The 19,096-nt window shown below is 37.4% G+C and overlaps 3 protein-coding genes across 4 annotated transcripts; 1 reads left to right on the forward strand and 2 right to left on the reverse strand.

Moving 5' to 3' along the window:
- Positions 1-138: 138 nt before the first annotated feature.
- On the reverse strand, positions 139-5,769 carry rnf175 (ring finger protein 175). Of its 2 annotated transcripts, none has more exons than XM_057331898.1 (9): positions 5,641-5,769; positions 4,366-4,403; positions 4,028-4,169; positions 3,780-3,934; positions 3,424-3,531; positions 1,619-1,739; positions 1,388-1,521; positions 1,181-1,282; positions 139-1,051 (listed from the first exon to the last, which is right to left on the reverse strand). In XM_057331898.1, exons 1-9 carry the CDS (start codon positions 5,659-5,661, stop codon positions 931-933), a joined length of 942 nt encoding a protein of 313 aa, XP_057187881.1. In that variant the 5' UTR covers positions 5,662-5,769; the 3' UTR covers positions 139-930. The 2 variants fall into 2 exon arrangements, with proteins under 2 accessions (XP_057187881.1, XP_057187882.1); XM_057331899.1 differs by having other exon boundaries at positions 4,366-4,417; positions 5,641-5,749.
- Positions 5,770-7,009: 1,240 nt separating this feature from the next.
- On the forward strand, positions 7,010-10,345 carry fgb (fibrinogen beta chain). The gene is made up of 8 exons (XM_057330878.1): positions 7,010-7,090; positions 7,190-7,204; positions 7,516-7,719; positions 7,866-8,049; positions 8,184-8,525; positions 9,055-9,177; positions 9,611-9,896; positions 9,984-10,345. The coding sequence occupies exons 1-8, from the start codon at positions 7,010-7,012 to the stop codon at positions 10,210-10,212; spliced, it is 1,464 nt and encodes a 487-aa protein (XP_057186861.1). The 3' UTR covers positions 10,213-10,345.
- A 4,859-nt stretch (positions 10,346-15,204) lies between these two features.
- fga (fibrinogen alpha chain) lies at positions 15,205-18,559 on the reverse strand. Its single transcript, XM_057332391.1, has 6 exons — positions 18,500-18,559; positions 18,251-18,373; positions 17,920-18,103; positions 17,686-17,831; positions 16,319-17,183; positions 15,205-16,010 (listed from the first exon to the last, which is right to left on the reverse strand). The coding sequence occupies exons 1-6, from the start codon at positions 18,551-18,553 to the stop codon at positions 15,316-15,318; spliced, it is 2,067 nt and encodes a 688-aa protein (XP_057188374.1). The 5' UTR covers positions 18,554-18,559; the 3' UTR covers positions 15,205-15,315.
- Positions 18,560-19,096: the final 537 nt, after the last annotated feature.

A 19,096-nucleotide genomic window follows, 5' to 3' on the forward strand; every position in this document is an offset into this window, starting at 1 on the left:
TTATATCAGTGTTTTATACTGTATATAGTCACTGTCCTTCTGAAACAAACAAAAAAAAAAAACACTGAACTTTTTCAACGATTGCATACCATGTTGTCAAAGTTGAAGAGCACTTTTTAATACTTTTTTCAGTGGTTAGATATTTGCAAAACCCAGTGACAAACATAAAGGGTGACTAATATAAAAAGAAAAATCACAAAATATGGATATAAGAAGTTTCAGAAAGACAGCAGCAATATAATGCTAAATATAATGTCACATCATGAGTGATTGGGCAGGAGGTGATTTTGCTTCATTCATCGGTAACTGAGACTATCAGTGAGTATTTCTGCAACGGCACATGAATCAAAAAACGTTTACTTGTCAACAAAGTCCAAAACCTGTTTTATATTTGTTTGCAAACTATTACTTATTGCACCGAACAGAATTGTCAAACAATTACAGTCTATATACCCCCAACATTTTTCTGCCGTTTTTCAATGATTTCAACCATTTTTTCCAAATTAAAGGATAGTTCACCCAAAAATGAAAATTCTGTCATCATTTACTCTTGGTTAATGACATTCTTCCAAATATCTTCCTTTGTGTTTAACAGAACAAAGAAATGTATACAGTTTGGAACAACCTGAGGGTGAGTGAATGATGACAGAATTTTCATTTTTGGATGAACTGCCGCTTTAAAAGCCTTTCAATATTCATACAAAAAGAGGCACAAATTTAACAAAAAAACACATACAGTTGAGCAGCTTTGGAAAGAGAAAGATATGTCTTTGATGCATCAGCGTAGGACACTTCTGAAAGTTTATATCAAATAAATTACAAAAACAAAAGCAGCTGTCCGATTGATATTATAAACTACACAATTTACAAATAGATATTCAAAAGGAGAACACATGCATGGTTTAAAATGTAACTAAATACTGTGAAAATCTATTCAAGTCCAAGTGAAAAATTTATTCCGTGCACGATTCCAATAATGATGGGTTGCCAGGCGACCAGGTACCTTAACCAATCCAAAAGCTGGCCGTATAAAACATGTGTTCTCTCCCAGCTGGTGATCAGATTTAAGGGTAACTATAATAAACAGTCATAAAGTGCGACATGTTAACATTTTAAAAAGCATTTCTAGTGAACTATGATTTGATTCAATATCATTTATGGCAAATATGACCAAGGATACGGGTTGTTCATCATCCTTTTGAGGTCCACCTTCTCATTGCAGTATGGGCATGTCTGTTTTTTTCCCACGATGCACCAGCCACGGATACAGAATTCATGAAATCTGTTGACAACAAGAGGTTCAGGATAAACATTTATTTTTGTTCCAAAGTTGTCTCTTCTGAATTTGTTTTAATGTAGTTGCTTTTAAAAGTAAAATCGGGAATACATGTGGTTGCAGGAGAGCTGGTAGGTGTCCTCAATAATTCCTTCCTCATCTATGTCCACAAGAATCTTCTGACCGCACACGGCACATATGTCATCACTAAGGGTTCGGGACGGCATGCCGCCCATGCTATAGTACTGAAAAAATATGAAACAAAGAAGACACCCAGCAAACTTATTATGGAAACTGAAAAAAATGATTTGTGCAATGAGACCGTGAGGTATGAGTAATTACCCCTATAGTAGATGCCATGTAGTCTGAGCAAATTTCTGCAAAGTCACGACCCATTACCCCATAATACAAACCATAGAAAAGCATGATCACACCCACATCCATAGAGTCCTCTGCTTTGATCCTGAACAAAGATAGAAAAGCACTTGTTTGTTTTAGTTTACTTTCATGTTCATTTAATATACATGCAAACACTTTCAAGATATCAGAAAAATACAGGCACTGTAGACCCTAATACGGAAATCTGTATTTGACCAACTTCTAAAACATCTTTAAGGAAATATATAATTGTGATAGTATTATATATTCACTATACTGTATATTTATTTATATTTATATACAGTAAATACTATTTTAAATTAAACCAATGAATAATCATGACTATAATTTCTATAATTTCTTTCCTGTAGTTCAGGCGTTAACAAAGCCAAGGTCATGGGTACGATCCCAGAGATTGCACACACTTAGAAACAAATGTGTAGTATAATGCAATGTAAGTCGCTTTGGATAAAAACGTCTGCCAAATGCGTAAATGAAATGAAATTTCAAATAAATTGCATTCATAACATCCAATGAAAACTGAAATGAAAATTGATCAAATTAAATATTTTAGAGCTAAGCATATACTGTATATTTAAAAATAGTCTCACTCTAAAAAAATTTATGACTTTTTTATGAGTATGAGTTTTTATGAAAAAAAAAAAAGATTTTAATTACAGAACAACAATATATATATATATATATATATATATACTATATCTCACGTACTAAAATGCATTTAATAATAATTAATTAATTGTATTTAATTGTATATATTTATTTATTATATTTGATTAAATATAGATTTGGCTAACAAAGAGCAACTTCTAGTTGATGAAACATTTTTAGAGTTGAACATCATAAATACAGAAAGTCATATTCACTTGAGTCTATAACTTTTTCAGGATTTCAATGTCCTCATATTTCGTGGTCTTCAGTGAGACCCCTCGGCACAGTTCCCACAGCAACTGGCCTGGCATACACATTCTCTGAGGAATTCGTCCAGCTCATGTCACACTTACAGTGTCACACAACATTTTCTTCCAAAAAGCATGCCATTATATCAGCACTGCCACGGGAACAGCAGGTGTAAAATGACAATTAACTTTGAAACAAGGACAGATTACACACTGGGCCAATGGGACCAGTGTCCTGGGGCTTCTAACCTTCAGGGGACTCCAGCTAGGAGGCCAGCAATGGCTAAAAACACCTTGACATGAGCTACAGTAGATGTGCAGCAGAACTGCAGTTGATATACATAGATGGATGAAGTGCTGGAATGTGTAAGCGATTAATGCCATACAGTAAAATAAATCTAGAAATGTGCTCCCGACCTCATATCACACTATTGCAGCTATGATGTTTATTCAATTCAATTTTATTTATATAGCGCTTTTCACAATGTGCATTGTTCCGAAGCAGCTTTACAGGAGCAAATTAGAGAAACACAGAAAGGTAAAACACAGCACAGTTCATGGTGTTTATAGACCAAGCAAGATCATTATAATAAATAATATCTAATAAATAAATGCAGTCTCCCGGTGAGCAAGCCAACACTGCACTGCTCTGTTTATCTAAGTCAATGTACATTATTGACATATTATTAAATACATATATGAATGACCTATATTTAATGTTTTATTATTTGGACATCAGGGTCCGGGTGCTTTGCAGAACCACAAACAGACTTTCTTTCTTAAAGATAGCCTATAATTCTACCACGTCCATTTCACATCTAAACAAATGTATGTAAAATCAAGTTCACGCACCTGAAGAAAACATTGAATCCAAACATGGTAAACATGATAGCGAGGTACCCGAGCACACCTACAGCGTAGCTGAGCTTGTAAATGAGGAGGAACCACTTATACACCATCCTGTAGATGTGAATCAGAAAGACTTTTTTTACTACTTATTCTAAATAACAATACACAGGAAACACAATCTGCAGGAAGCATATTTCTTTCTTTCTTTTATGGAATACAAAAGACATTTTTAAGACAAATGTGTGCCTTTCTATTCTACAGACAAAACTGGTTCCAAAAAGGTTTGGAATGATAACGTATAAAAAATTATTCAATGTACTGAAAGAATACTTTTCAACAGGCTTCGGGTAAAACATTACCGTGGTGTTCTGCCGGAGAGAGGCTTGCGTGTGGCTCTGAATATGACATAGCTAGTGATGACTGAGAACATGCCCCATGTGGACAGGAAACGCCACCAGTAAAGCTTAATGGTGAAGTACAACGGAACCACCCACATCTGCAACAATGTCACCAGCTATAAGAGAACAACACACAACAACAGCTTATTGTTATGTTATAAAAGTCACTGTGATTGAATTTTTCGTAGAATTTATAACATGACGCTCACATTGTATGATCTGCAGTGTCTTTGCTTCCACTGAACCAGCACAATCTGAGCAACCACTAGTGTTGCGATGAGAATCAGAACCATTTCAGCATGCATGGCCTCGTGGCCTCTGTGCTTCACATGCAACCTTTCGTGCTGCATCCTGGAGTCAAACACACAGCAAAAGCAAGAAATAGTAATGAGGTCATGGTTTTTTGTATTTATTTATGGTCATAAACAAGCCCTGAAAATTATATAGAACTAAAAAAAGAAAGGTTGACTACCTATAGTTATAGTTTGTGGAAATTATCAATATTTTGAGCAACAGCGTTATAAAAAAGGTTGATATATGCACTTACTTCCAGGTTTCTCTGTGGGTCATTTTCAGAAGATCCCCCTTTGAAGAAACAACTAGAGTGAGAAATATTGTTTAGTAGTAAAATACACTACACAGTCTACATATATTTTCATACAATGAACCAAAAACAATTCTGAACTTCTGCATTTGGGCACTTGACATTACATGCTTCATGTAAAAAATAGTTTGTCTTATTATTATATATTATAAACTAGTTTAACTATTTTATAAACATTGTTTATTTTACTATAATGAGCAGAGTACATTATTCCAAAAACAAGATATATAAATAAATGATCAGTTGACCAATTAGAATGAAGTATTTCAGCGCCATAGCCTATACGTCACACACCGGGCGTGGTTTAATATGAGAGACAGCAAACGCCAAAAACAGGCATAAAAATGCTTTTACAATTTTAGACAGAGCCAGTAAACATGCAAAACTTTGTTCACGTGCCACACAAAAACAAACGATTGCTGCAGCTGCCCTCGACAACTGGTAATGATGTAAGTAAATCGTAGCGAGAATTAAAACTGCCTCACTAGCACATTGGCATGTTTTACGTTATAAAAATACATAAATGTGTCTGATGTTTCTCCGTTTTCTTCATTGGAATAAATGGGTAACTACTGAACTGAAAAAAAAGAATCAATTAAAAAACGTTTTGGTTTCAGGTTAGTTTGTATGGCATACGAAGAATGTGGAATGAACATGGCCATGTGTGTCACTGAACACAGGTCAGCCGACGAGCGAAGAGCTTGTGCAGCCACGCCCCCTCGCTGGCTCTAGCTGTCAGCGAGATTGTGTGGCCACGCCCCCACACTGTCAGGCAGGATTTTATACAAATCGGTAAGCATGCAAGAACACCAGTTATGATTTATAATGATATCAGATCACAACGCCGGCATTCCAGTAAAATTCCAACGAGTATCCTAACAAACTGGCCAGTTGTGACTGCCCGATTCTTTCAGTATTTTAAACTGAATTTGCCTATTCAACATTTTCCTGCCACATTTGCAACCGTTATCCTTAACGTTACATTCACCCAGTATACCGCAAACTCGACGAGAACCTCATATAAAACACCCCTGTTATAATAAATGCTAAAAATTAATACATAATCGACCTAGCGCGTGGATGGTACTATGTAAACAGCTGCGCTGGTTATAATGTGATCCTTGTTCTGCACTACCCGTATACCATACACTTGGGGCAAAACATGTCAACGTCTTATACTTAGAGTAATATTTATCAATGAAATGCTAAATCGAGTACCTGGGGTTGCAGGTCAGCCATTATGTATCACGGTCTTGATTCCAGTCATCTATTAATGGATCCGTTTCGACCGGCAGACATTGTGCTCATATGTGCAAGACGGCCGAGCGGATCTGCGCAAGCGCAGTCGCACACTCCTTCACTCCACGCACCAGAGGGGTTTTAATACACAAGCTCTCGTATATACAATAACAGTTCGTTTAAATGAAACGGTCTATGGTTTTCAAAATAACAAAAGCTATAAATCCAAATACAATACATTGCAAATGTAAAATTAATTGGAAATGAAATAATACATTGACTTTTTCTGCTAAAAACATTAGAAACAATCGCAGAAATTCTAATAGATTTAATACAATTTCGAATTGTTTACAATACAATTATGAACCATTGGCTGTTTACCATTAAAACCATTACACAATCCCTTTGTGTGGTATGTTTTGGGCCTACGGTCAGTAGGTTTTAGAGTTCAATTGGTTCAATCCAATAGCATTTTAGTGATGGTTTCTATTATTTTTAGCAGGTATTGTTTTTACAGTGTATGCCACTGTACATTATTTATATAATTTATGGGTGTAAATAATAGAAAACTTAAAAAAAAACCTGTGTAATGATTTCACTACACATTAGAGTACAAAGTGTATGTTTGTCATAGTCAAGCCTGATAAACATTGAGTCAGAAATGTGGGTGTATGGTTTAAGATTTGCAGATCACGCAATATAGACAAACAACATGGTATACCCGCTGAGTAATCCAGATTTAACAGAACATACAGACAAATACCAGGAAATCTCAATTGTGTCTCAATGTTTTCCAGTTTAAAGTTAATCACAGGATGTTATCTTCATCAGTACAGTACAACAGTACTAGTAGTCCTTTTATGACATACTTCTTTTACTTTTTTGACCAGTTGGCCTGAATAGTAAAACTCCTCATTTAGCCACAAGAAGCCTTTATTTAATGTTCTGTCAGCAAGAGCTATTGAAACACAATTAGAAGTCTTCCGCCATAGCAATTGACATTTTTAAATATTTTATTAACAAGGTTCCTACTGTTTATTGACAAACAGTAGTTTCTGATGTACCGTATAGAAGTACCTGACGTAGCTGAAAAAAAAAGAACTCAGCAATTCACTGTGCAATAAATACTATACATGCTTCGCTCATGTCCCTTTTTCAATTCCCAAAAATGATGCTGTCCACCATTGCTTGACATGACATGTCCAGAATTAAATATTAACCGGCACTGTAGTCCCTCCTATTCCAGGACAGATGGGTCACCAGGTATAAAATCTCTAAGAGCGACGCTGAAATACGAACAGCTGAGAAACTCACACTGTCACAGAACTAAAGTGTGAGCTCCACAAAAATGAAGCTTCTTCTGTTACTTTTTCTCTGTGTTGGTGGAGCTCTCGCACAGGCCAATACAGATTACGATGATGATGATACTGTAAATATTATTTTTCCTAATTTTAACAATTGACAAGGTTAGAATTTAAATGGTAAATGCTGATAATACTGTCTTGTTTTTCTTTCTTTTCTAATTCAGGAGACAAAGAAAGAGGTATGTCACTTTTCCTCAGAATTATATCAGTAAACATAATTGAACCATAGTGCATAAAAATTGAGAATCAAAATCCAAATGTTCTTCTTAAAGTGTCGAATTATTCATTTTTAATGACATTATGGAATATTTACGTAATATTTTATATTATAGAATATATAACAATATTATATAATTATGATTCCCTAAAAAGGACAATAGATGATTTCCATGTAAAAAACGCTATGGGAATGCTATGTCTGCAAAACTGAAAAAGTAGTACAACCTCTGATATTGTTGCTTTAGCTTTGTATATTTTGTGTTGAATCCAGCTACCAGAAATCGTAGATCCAAGAGGTCATCGTCCTGTCAACAGAGGTCGTGAAACGTACTCCGCAGGGCCAGCCGCACCACCACCTGTCAGCGGAGGGAGCCGTTACCGTGGGAGACCGACTCCAGCACCCGTAGGGAAGGCTCTGCAAGAAAAAGAGGAAGTTTTGGAAGCCGGGGGATGTACTCACCTCTCTGAGAAAATGGTTAGTGCAATGAGCTTATTTCTTGTATATCAGTGACTATGATAGTGATATGTGATATCAGGGACTCTCATTCAGGGATTCGTTTCTGTTATTTTTGGATGAATAGTGAGGCACACGCAAACAAATCAATTCTTTTCTCTCTGTAGGGTGTATTGTGTCCCACAGGTTGTGAGTTGAAGAAAAGCCTCCTGAAGCAAGAACGTAATGTGAGGCCAAGTGTAGATCTGCTGAAAAGATCTGTAGATGATTTATATCAATCCTCTAACAATGTATACGGGTATGTCACACATATGACTACTGAAGTCGCCCAGAGACAAAGAGTGAGCCAAGGTAACCATAAACGTTTTCGATGGTGATTTATTTTGATTTATGCGTACATGGAATATTGAACTGTCCTTGAAAAAAAGTTGATCTTAAATGCACTTTACATATAAGTAGATGTTCAATGCTTTTCACTATCACAGGTAACGATGCTGTGGTTAGTCAGTACACAGACAGCCTAGAGACCCAGCATGCTTATGTAAAAGAGGCCGTGGACATCACGTTCCCCCAGAACATCAGAATTCTGCAGTCTGTGCTCGAAAAGGTGCGTGACAAGATTCAGCGTTTGGAGAAAGCCATCTCTGAACAGAAGGCCAGGTGCTCGACACCTTGCAAAGTGTCCTGCCCGATTCCCGTGGTTTCCGGCAAGGAGTGCGAGGACATTTATCGCAAAGGTGGAGAGGAATCTCAGATGTACCTCATACGGCCCGATACACTCGGCATGCCTTACAAGGCCTTCTGTGATCAGAGTACTAACAATGGAGGTACGGTTTACTTCATTGCTTTTATGAATTATGTCATTAGTCGTGCAAAAGTATTGCTCATACGTAGGGTTATAAAGAATTGAACAAACCCATAAACCTTCATTTTATATAGCTTACATATAGTCTACATAAACACACATGATGTAATACACAATCTAACTATAACTAACTAACTATCAAAACTATTTATCTTACCCTAAGTATTAAATTGTGGTTCATTTTGAACTTGACAAACAAAAATGGGTTAAAATTCCCATTGATATCTTCCTAAAATATAGGAAGATTTCTTTCTTGTTTGAAACATAAAAACCTTTAGTTTGATTTTCTTTAGTTTGAAGACTAATATCTCTATTTTTCCTCTCAATTTTGATTTAATAATTTTTAGATATTTGAACTGACGAGACAAAAAAAATGTCAAGTTAACGTAACCCTTTTTAATTACTATATCAAACTGCGTCTTATGTGGAAGTTGATCAAAAATGAATATAAAATCTGAGTCACAACGACATTTCTTCATTATAATTCCTAGGTTGGGTGCTTATCCAGAATCGTATGGACGGCAGTGTTGATTTTGGCCGGCGTTGGGACGACTACCGCAGAGGCTTTGGAAACATTGCTTTTGATGTGGGCAAAGGACACTGCCAAACTCCTGGTGAGCTACTGTATGGCTTACAAGTGATATGATGCATTTCTTCAGAATAAAAAAAGAGGAGTATCAAAACAACTGATGAGCTAGCCAACAACCCATAAAATTCATACTAGTGTGTGTGCCAGTTGACCAGTTTTTTACCGACATCGAGAAACCAGCACTAGCCAACACTGTAAAAAAACTGTAATTTTACAAAATGTTGGTGTTTTTAACAGATTTTCACGTATTTTTCAAATATGGTCAAAAAACATCAAATTACAGAAAAGACTGCAAATTTAAAAGAAAAACGTAATTTTACGGGAAAAACTGTTTTTTACAGGATTTTTTTACACTGGGTATACATAAAAGCGATATAACTTGTCTTTTCAGCAGGAGTCTTTATATTTATGTCACATTCACTGACATTATCTTGATGGTTTTTTTTTTTACTGTTTAGGTGAGTACTGGTTGGGTAATGATCGCATCAGTCATCTTACAAAGATGGGTCCCACTGAGCTTCTGGTCGAAATGGAAGACTGGAAAGGTTTGAAGGTCCACGCTAAATACGAGCAGTTCACGATGCAAGGCGATGCCATAAATTACATCCTATCGGTTGCGCGCTACTCTGGAACTGCCGGAAACACGTTTATGCAGGGTGCAAATGAACTGCTTGGGGAGAACCGTACCATGACCATTCACAATGGCATGATGTTCAGCACGTATGACAGAGACAATGACAAATGGTGAGTGTCGTCCATCCTGTCATCTGATCCCAATACATTTATATGTGACTAATATCTTTTCTCCCTCTCTAATTCTGTCAATCGTAGGTTACCTGGTGATCCTTCAAAGCAATGTTCTAGAGAAGATGGGGGTGGATGGTGGTACAACCGATGCCACTCTTGCAATCCAAATGGACGTTATTATTGGGGCGGAGCTTATACAAAAAACATGGCCAAGCACGGCACGGATGACGGCATCGTGTGGATGAACTGGAAGGGTTCGTGGTATTCACTCAAGTCTATCAGCATGAAGATCAGACCCTTCTTCAAATCTTAAAGACCGCAGAGAATAGAGGTTAAGAACGCCTACGATACCAATGAAAGTTTACAGAAGATACTATATCCATGTATCTATTAAAGAATGGGACTTAACATAAAAACTTTTTTTGGAAATGTTCAAAAAAGTGAATGCAGACTAAAATTGAAATAGCGTTCAGTATTTTACACATGCAAAAGAATACTACAGAAACCTCTGAATTCTTAATAAAGCTGACCTGCAACATACTACTGGGTGTGACTTCTTCACTTGTTTAGCTTTTTGTATACATTTAGAGCATGCCAGCATTAAACAACAATTAAATAGCACGTAACAAATGCAGATTCTCCTGCATACATACACACACATTACGTATGTTAATACATCACTGGGACGGAAAAGGTTTGTTTATAGGCTGTAGCAATACATTTATACAAATCTGAAGCAATGAACTGCAGTAAAAAGTGTTGTTTTGTATAGTACAAGGATGTGGTGCTTTCATTCTTCCAGTTTAACTTTAATGGCATAGCAAAAGCAATGCCAAGGTTATGGGTTTGATTCCCATAGAACACCTGTACAGATCAAAGGGGTGTCATAATATACCGGTACCAATAACCGTGATATCAAAAGCCATTATTAGCGATAATGTGTTAACACTACATTTACAGTATTATAATACAGTAAATAATTCAGCACCCATTGAGTCGTTCTCTCACTGCCTTCCTACTTGTATATTGAGTGTGATTCATTGGCCAAAAAAGTAAGAGAAAACACAAAATAAAATTAAAGATGATTTTGACTAATAGGATTTTATTATTATTGCATTATTTAGAAATAATTTTCGTTTGAATAGATATCATAATATATTGTTACCATTAGTTATTTTTGCCACTATAACTATGTAATAAGAATCTATTCTTGTGACAATCCTTTGGATAAAAGTGTCAGTGTGTAAATGGGCAATTCCATGAAAATGTCAACCTTACCATGAAAAAATTAAGTTTTTACCAAAGGTTTTTACTATACTAACAGCACAGATATTATCATTTGGTGGTTCAAAAACCCATGTGAGGTCTCTCTTTAACTTTTTAAAGCATTTGTTTTAGTTTTAGTGCATTATGTATCATGCAGGTAAGGGCCATTTTCAGGATTGTCACATCCATAACTATACATATTCCTCATAAATGGACACATGAACATTAAAATAAAGTAACTATTTTATGTTCTATGAAGAGGCATCCCTTCATTTGTTGGGAATAATTGCTTCAGGTTTTAATTCACAGAAATCCTGCAAAATTCGTCTCCCAAAAACAGTGACCTTTTTGTCACATCCTTTCTATTCATTTCCCTTTTTTTCAAATAGAAAACTTGTGCATATACTGATTTTTAAACGCTACCAACCAGGGTTTAGTAAAATATAAACAGATGGTTCAGTATATTGGAAACAAAAACATTCTCTGAGTGTTTTTATATCACATCCATAACGCAGAATGTCATATCCATAACGCTGGAATTGCCAAATGCAACACAAAGTCACGTAGTTAATTTTAAATATGGACATTGTAGTCCCTTGTAATATAACTTCAGTATAACTGCATTTTACTTTGGTTATATGGTTTCATAAAGAACCTTTAAGACCATTTTTAAAGATCCTTTGACTTCTTTGGGTAACCAAAAATGGTTATTTTATGGCATCGCTGTGCCTTTTTTTTTAAGTGTATCTGAACATTGTGTATTTATGATAAAACTGTGTATTTAATGTTTCAGTGTTCTGAATCAGTTTCAAAGTGCATGCTCAGTTCAAAGTTAATCTTGTAGTAAGCTTAAGGTGACAGTACACTCCAAAATGGCAATTCTTTTATCATTTACTCACGCTCATGCCATTAAAAACCTGCATGAGATGGAAACAAACAACACTGAACTCCATTGACTGTTACTGTATGGACACAAAACCACTAAGATGCTTGTCATCACTAGGCTACACACCCCTTACGGCATTGCTCCTGCCTTTTCTTCACACTGATCCCATTAATGTTATTATAGGCCCTTTCCGAAATCAATTGCCAGAACAATCCAGGGACGAGTTTGCGTAAATTGTACGCCAATTTTCCGGGATCATCACTCTGTGTGAAAGGGGTTTGTGAAAATGGTTATAGACATTTCTCAAAATATCTTCTTTTGTGTGCCACCGAAGAAAGAGTTTTGAATCACATAAGTGTGAATAAATGACGATATCATTTTTTAATCTTTAGTTGAACTATCCCTCTACATTTGTAGATATGCAAAGATTAACTGAATATGTCATTATTAGAATCCCAAAATCCTGAAACAATGTTAATGTGACACAGTTTTTTCTTTTTTTTTGGAGGTATTTAATTTACAGTGTTTGCCAGTTTGACTTGTAATACCTGAAACTGTCTAGCATAAGTTAGATCCAAAATAATAAATAAACTGTAAACATGATGTTGACACAAATTAAATTACACATTTGAAACATATCAAGCAGACAACAAAACATAAATGAGGTACAAACACTGCAAATATATCACCCAAGCATCCTCAAACCAGACCCGTTAAAAATGTACTGATAGACATAAAATGATTAAACATCATCTAGAATTTCCTCCAAAACCACCTGGTGCTGCTCAATGTCTTAAAACTTTGTAAGGAGTTCAGTACGGAGGGTGGGGATTTTTCTGTAAGTGTGCGACACACTGGGCTGATCGACAGACTTCAGTTTAATGTTTTTGTTTATGGTGAATGATTTTTGTCTCTTTGAGGTAATGCTGAATTCTGCCATTTTGCTCTCCATCACTTCGAAGCCTTCCTTATCGACCGTATGGTCAAAGGTTTGCTTGCATGATCCTTTGCACGCACGGATTTTGATGTCAATGTCCACCTTTGCTCCAAAAAAATAAACAAAAGCAAGTCTGAATCAAACTAAAAGTTACATTTCAACTGAAAGCAAATAGTAAAATCCCTGACTCAGATGATACTGCAGGACTTTTGTGCAAATATATTGATTAAGTTGACCTGCATTACCTTACTGACTTTCTGGTCTAACAATGAACAGAAATGGAAGACTTAAAGGTTTTTGTCACACGCCTCACCTCAAGTCGATGTATTTCTATTATCTGACTCAAGAGCAAGTGATGGTGCTTCTGTAATTCTTTTTCAAGCTCTGCAGATCTCTTGTGAAGAAATGTTAGATTTCTCTGAAGTCCTTCAGCAAACTCAGCATATCTGAGCTCTTGCACTGCAAAATACACCCAAAATACAAAAAGACCACTTTATTTAGATCATGAGGTTTTATCAAGGCAAATAAAAAGAAACTAAAGTAATGAAACCTACTGTAGGTTTGGATGATTGTTTTTCTTTGTGACTCATAGAACTGGACACTTTCTTGCATTACAGATGAAGCGATGTCTTCAGTTTGTTGAATCCTTTCACAGATTTTTCTTAGGCGTTTATGAACGTTTTCATCTGCTGCATCTATGAGACTCTCCAGTTGACAGCCGGATGGACATTTGTCCTCCTGTAAAACAACAAACACAGAAAAGTCCCAATTACAACAGATCATCAGAGAATTATTTTTTTATTTAATCGTGCACAATTTTATTCTTTGGCAGCTTCTGTTATTTATCAGTGTGCTGTAATGAGGAATATCTGATTTATTCATTTGTGCACTTTATTATTTTTTAGATTTTATTATTAAGGCAGGTGATTTAATTGCCAAACAAAATATAAAAATGTGCTAAAACTCACTCACCGTCTCATCATCAGAGCACAAAGGGTACGTGGGCTGTACTGGACACTGTCCGAATCTGCTGTTACCGTAGCGATTATGTGGTTTGAGGTTAGGTAGTAAGGCCTTGCACACTGCAACAAACCAAACACACTTCACTTTAATGCTTATAAGTGATGGCTGATTTTAAAACTGGAAGCACATTAAACGGATAGTTCACCCAAAAATGACAATTCTGTCATCATTTACTCTCTTATCATTTCAAACCTGCATGACTTTCTTTCTTCCGCAGAACACAAAAGATGATATTTTGAAGAATGTTAGTAACAAAACAACATCGGTCCCCATTCACTTCTATTGTACGGACACAAAACCAATGCAAGTGAATGGGTACCGCCGTTGTTTGGCTGACCAACATTCTTCAAAATATCTTCTTTTGTGTTCTGCCGAAGAAAGAAAGTCATATTTGAAATGACAAGAGGGTGAGCAAATGATGATGTAGAATTTTATTTTTTTGGGTGAACTATCCCTTTAAGGGTGGAAATCTTATGTGATGAATAGATATGTTTAAAGCTCATTTTTGTTAAATAGCCAAAACGTCTGTTTTTATGTGCTGTGTTGCATAATAAAACTTAATGGAAAAAATAATAAAAAATAAGTTTGTTTCTTCTTGTTTATATATTTACTGGTTTTAGAGTTCTTTACAGTTTGTGAGTCAGTGTTGCACAGTAATTTTTTCTTTTTTTGATCATGCAAAGTAGTTGACATGCAAATGTAACTTTAAAAATACTAAATAACCAAATGTATGTAGAAAGTAATTTCAAGTTAAATATAAACATTATTATATAGTGTTATATAGTGTATAATAGTGTTATTCGATATGTATAATTAAGTCTGGTTGTAAATGGATTAGTTTATATTGTCATTATACTCTATATTTTTAGTCAAGATGGTAAAATTAACTTAAAGAATACTATGGCACACTAAACTATATTTTATTATTGATTTATTGAATAGTAAAAATAGTAAATAAATAGGTTTTGTTTTTTCAAAATAAATAAATGGGTTTGGTGTGGTTATCAGCCAAAAGCCAGGTCAGTATTTCCAGAAAATGATTTCCAAATGATGTCTTTGTGTATGAAACATGCTACACATAAAAACCTGCCTTGCCTGTTTCACAAACAAATACACTGAAATAAGAACGCACAGCCCAGAACTGGAAGTGAACACATTTTTATTGAAACATGAGGTATGCTGGTTGTGTAAATTTGACATTGCAACATTATGAATTTACATTAAGCCAAGCAGAATACTGATAATAATCATTCAAAACTGCACCCACCACCACTGTTTACATCTTCTGTATCTCTTTCAAGTTTTTAGACGGGTCTGACCTTCATTCTCACTACTTTGAGGGAGTAATCAGCTGGTTTGAAAAGCAGCCACACAATACCATTTTCAATCTCATACGGAACCTTGGTGCCAGGATCGTACTGGCCACCCTTATAATAAATCCCATTGAGGTTGGCCGACTGGCAGTTATTGTACCACCATCCACCGCCATACATCTCCGCACAGTTCTCTTCCCATCGGTCATTATCCTTATCAAAAGTGCTAAACTTCATTCCAGCATGTGACAGGAAGTTTTTCATATTAGGCTGTCCCTGCACCAATGCATCACCTGCGTCGCCCGTGTACTCGGAAACGCTCATCGCGAATCCTTCCGCCTCCGAGCCAACTTTAACGTTGTACTCGGCGTACACCTCGTTCCCATCCCAATCCTGCAACTCGACTCTCAGAACGCTCTGCTTCTGAGTGAGAAGGTGTAAGAGCTTGTTCCCAATCCAGACCTCACCCCTACCCTGCTGGTCTACTTTGCCGAAACCAGCTTGATACTCCTTCCAAGTGCGATTGAAGTTAACAGACCCGTCCTCCCTCTGCTGAACCAGAGTCCAGCCACCCAACCCTGTGCTCTGGTCGCAGTAAACTACAATTTCCTCCGACCCGGACGGCTTTATTTTGAACAGGCCGCTCTGACTGCCATGCGCATGCTTCTGCTGGATGTCAAAGCAATCTGAAAGAAGACATCACATCTGCGGATTAGAGCCATGCTGTATTGCACAATCCTTCAAGAGATCCAAATCTGTCTTGCGCTATTACAGATGAGGTTTTTTTTCAACATATCATAAGCTTTTGAATACAATTACATGTAACGTGAATTAAATACAGGTTGTTACTGTTACTTTAGTCCATTATACCACATGTTTCCAAAAAGTGCTAAAACAAACCCTTGCTAACATTTTCAGAACCATCAAAAGAATTAAACTGCTTTAAAATGGTTCACTTGCGTATGCTGGTTCAGTTAAGTTCACTCGAGTGTACCTTCACCAACAACGGCAGTCTTGCGCTCGTCGTGCGTTTTCAGACTCCGCGCGTGGATATCGGGAAGGTCTTCTTCCACATCGCTGCGCAAGAACGCCCCCAAGTCATCCCCGAAATCGACGTCGCTAGATAAGACAGTCTTCGTGGACGTTTTGCTTCCACCTGTCAAACTTGTTTTTGAAGTGGAGCTGGAGGTGGACGACGATGAGGATAACTTTTGGGTATCAGTGCCGAGTCCCTTAAAGAAGTCTTCGCCGAATCCGCCTAGATCATCGGTACCGTGGTTCAGAGTCGTGATAGACCTTTCGTCTCCGCGTGTCACGGTTATCTTCACGCCGTCACGACTCAGATCCTTCCCTTCGTTGGCCGCGGCCAAAAAATCTTGATCTGAAACTCCGAGCTTTCCTAAGTCTTCACACCCGGGCCCGCCGCCTATAATCTCGAGCTTCTCCACGGGGCCGTCTTTGGTGTGCGTTACCGTCTTGCGCACCGACTTGGAGCATTGAAGGATGTGTGTGGAGGAGTCCGTACCTGTGGGGATCTTGCTAACGGTGGCGGCGGATGCCGCAGTGGAACCTTCGGCTTCCAGAGAAAGCTGCAACTGACCCACGTCTCCAAAGAGAAGCTTCTGCTCGGTTTTGGTCGGGCCGGCTGCTAACTTGTAAATGTTGGGCAACACAACGTCCTTCAAGGGCCTGCTCTTCATGACACTCAGGGAACTGACGGTCTCTACGCTCTGTCCGTGCAAAGCGTTCAGATTATCCATTTGTTTGTCTAGTTGCACGTAGCTTTCCTTGTCAACCGTGAACTCATTGTAGCTTGAGCAAGAGCCCTTGCAGGTTCGCAGCTTGATATCAATGTCCACCTGTGCCGGGATAGAAAGGTAACATTGGAATTAGATGGTGTAATAGATACAGTATGTTAAGAGGATAGTTCACCCAAAAATGAGAATCCTGTCATCATTTACCCCTCCTCATGTCGTTTCAAACCTGCATGACTTACTTTCTTCTGCAGAGCACAAAAGAAGATATTTTGAAGAATGTTGGTAACCAAACAACTTTGGTCCCCGTTGACTTCCATTGTATGGACACAAAACCACTGAGACATTTCTCAAAATATCTTCTTTGTGTTCCAGGTTCTGAACCACATGAAAGTGAAAAATGTATGATAGAATTGTTTGTTTTTTTGGGACACCCTTTAAGAATTCATTGCAGAATGAATGCTGCACTTTTTGTTGTTTTTCACATTCAGATTGATCATGACTCTTTCATCCAAAGTGACAAACAAATGAGGAAACATCATTTATTTATTTATCGTAAATAATAAATAATTTTTGACATTTTCAAGTTGTTTTGCATTTTTCTCACCTCCAATCGCTGCATTGCGACAACTTGGTCTTTGACCCGTGCCTTCAAAGCGTCCAGTACCCTAAGCTGGCGGTCAATTTTAATCTTGATCTCAGAAATCCTCTGCCTCAGTTGTTCGGCCAACGTTGCATATCTGTTATCGTTACCTAACAGAAAGAGGGATACATTTTATAACACATCTTTTTCTGAAAATACTTCAACTTTATCTATAGACATCAATCATAGATTGCTAACCTGCGTCAAGGGTAAGGCGTTCTCTAAGGTAACTGTAAGTCGTCTTGGAGACTTTATCGGCGGAGCTGTACATTCGTTTGCCCTCGTCCAGAAGACGGCGAATCTTCTCAATCTTTTTGACCAGATCATGATCGGCTTTGTCTATCAGGCCTTGCACTCGACAGCCAGATGGACATTTGCTTTCCTATAGGAAAATAAAGTTTATTTTCTTTAGCCAGTATTGTTTGTAGGTACCGATGCACTTGGACTGTATTGTGGTTTGTTGACAATCTGAACCGTTAACCTTTGGTTCTTGTTTTCACACAAATCAAAAGAAAATAACAATGCTTACCCAGTCATCATCTGTACACATCGGCCATTCTTTTGTCTGACAGGTGTCCTGAGCCTTGTATCCGTGTTCAACAGGACGGGCACCTCTTGGGTTTACTACTGTATCTGTATCTGTATCCTCTGACTATACGAGTGAGATAGACAGACAGATCAATTTTATATAAAGAAGAGTTGTTTATTTATCATTGAGGTCCGCCTGACAGTTTCAGTCCTTGCAAACAGTTATATATTGCTTGAGATATTCACTTACCAAGGCAGAGGACACAACCATCAACAGACAGAGAAGAGAGTGTGTGAGCTTCATCTCGGGTCTCTCTTTGCAGAATACAGACCTTCAGTGCTCACTTACCCATATGAACCCTTCTGATTGATCAACCGATTGACTCATTGTTGACCAGTCAGAGTCACCAACCCCCACGCTTCAGAAATACTGGAACAGAGTGCACACTGTTTGGACAAACAGGGCCATTTCCAGAGTAAGAAAACAGAAGATAGAGACAAACACACCATTACACAACTCTCCAATGCTATCAACTGGTTTACGGGAAGCAAGATGCTTGTCCGAGAACTGACGCTAGAATTTGATGTCAACCGGGAAAGTTGTGCTTGGCTTAGTGACTGGGGCCACACTAAGGTCCGCTTAAGCATAGGGTAGAGAAGTCCCAATGAAAAACCCTGTCCCTTATTGAACCAACATCCCAATTTCAAACTAAACCTTTAGAACAGGGGCGGCCTGGCAATCTGGCGTTCCCGGAACGGACTCTTGGGCCGCTCAGACGGACGTATTATAAATACGAATGCACGTAACGCGAATGCAGAAGACACATATGTAAGACGCCCCCCAACC

This window comes from Triplophysa rosa, linkage group LG4, assembly GCF_024868665.1.
Source record: "Triplophysa rosa linkage group LG4, Trosa_1v2, whole genome shotgun sequence".
In the NCBI taxonomy this organism is placed as follows: Eukaryota; Metazoa; Chordata; class Actinopteri; order Cypriniformes; family Nemacheilidae; genus Triplophysa; species Triplophysa rosa.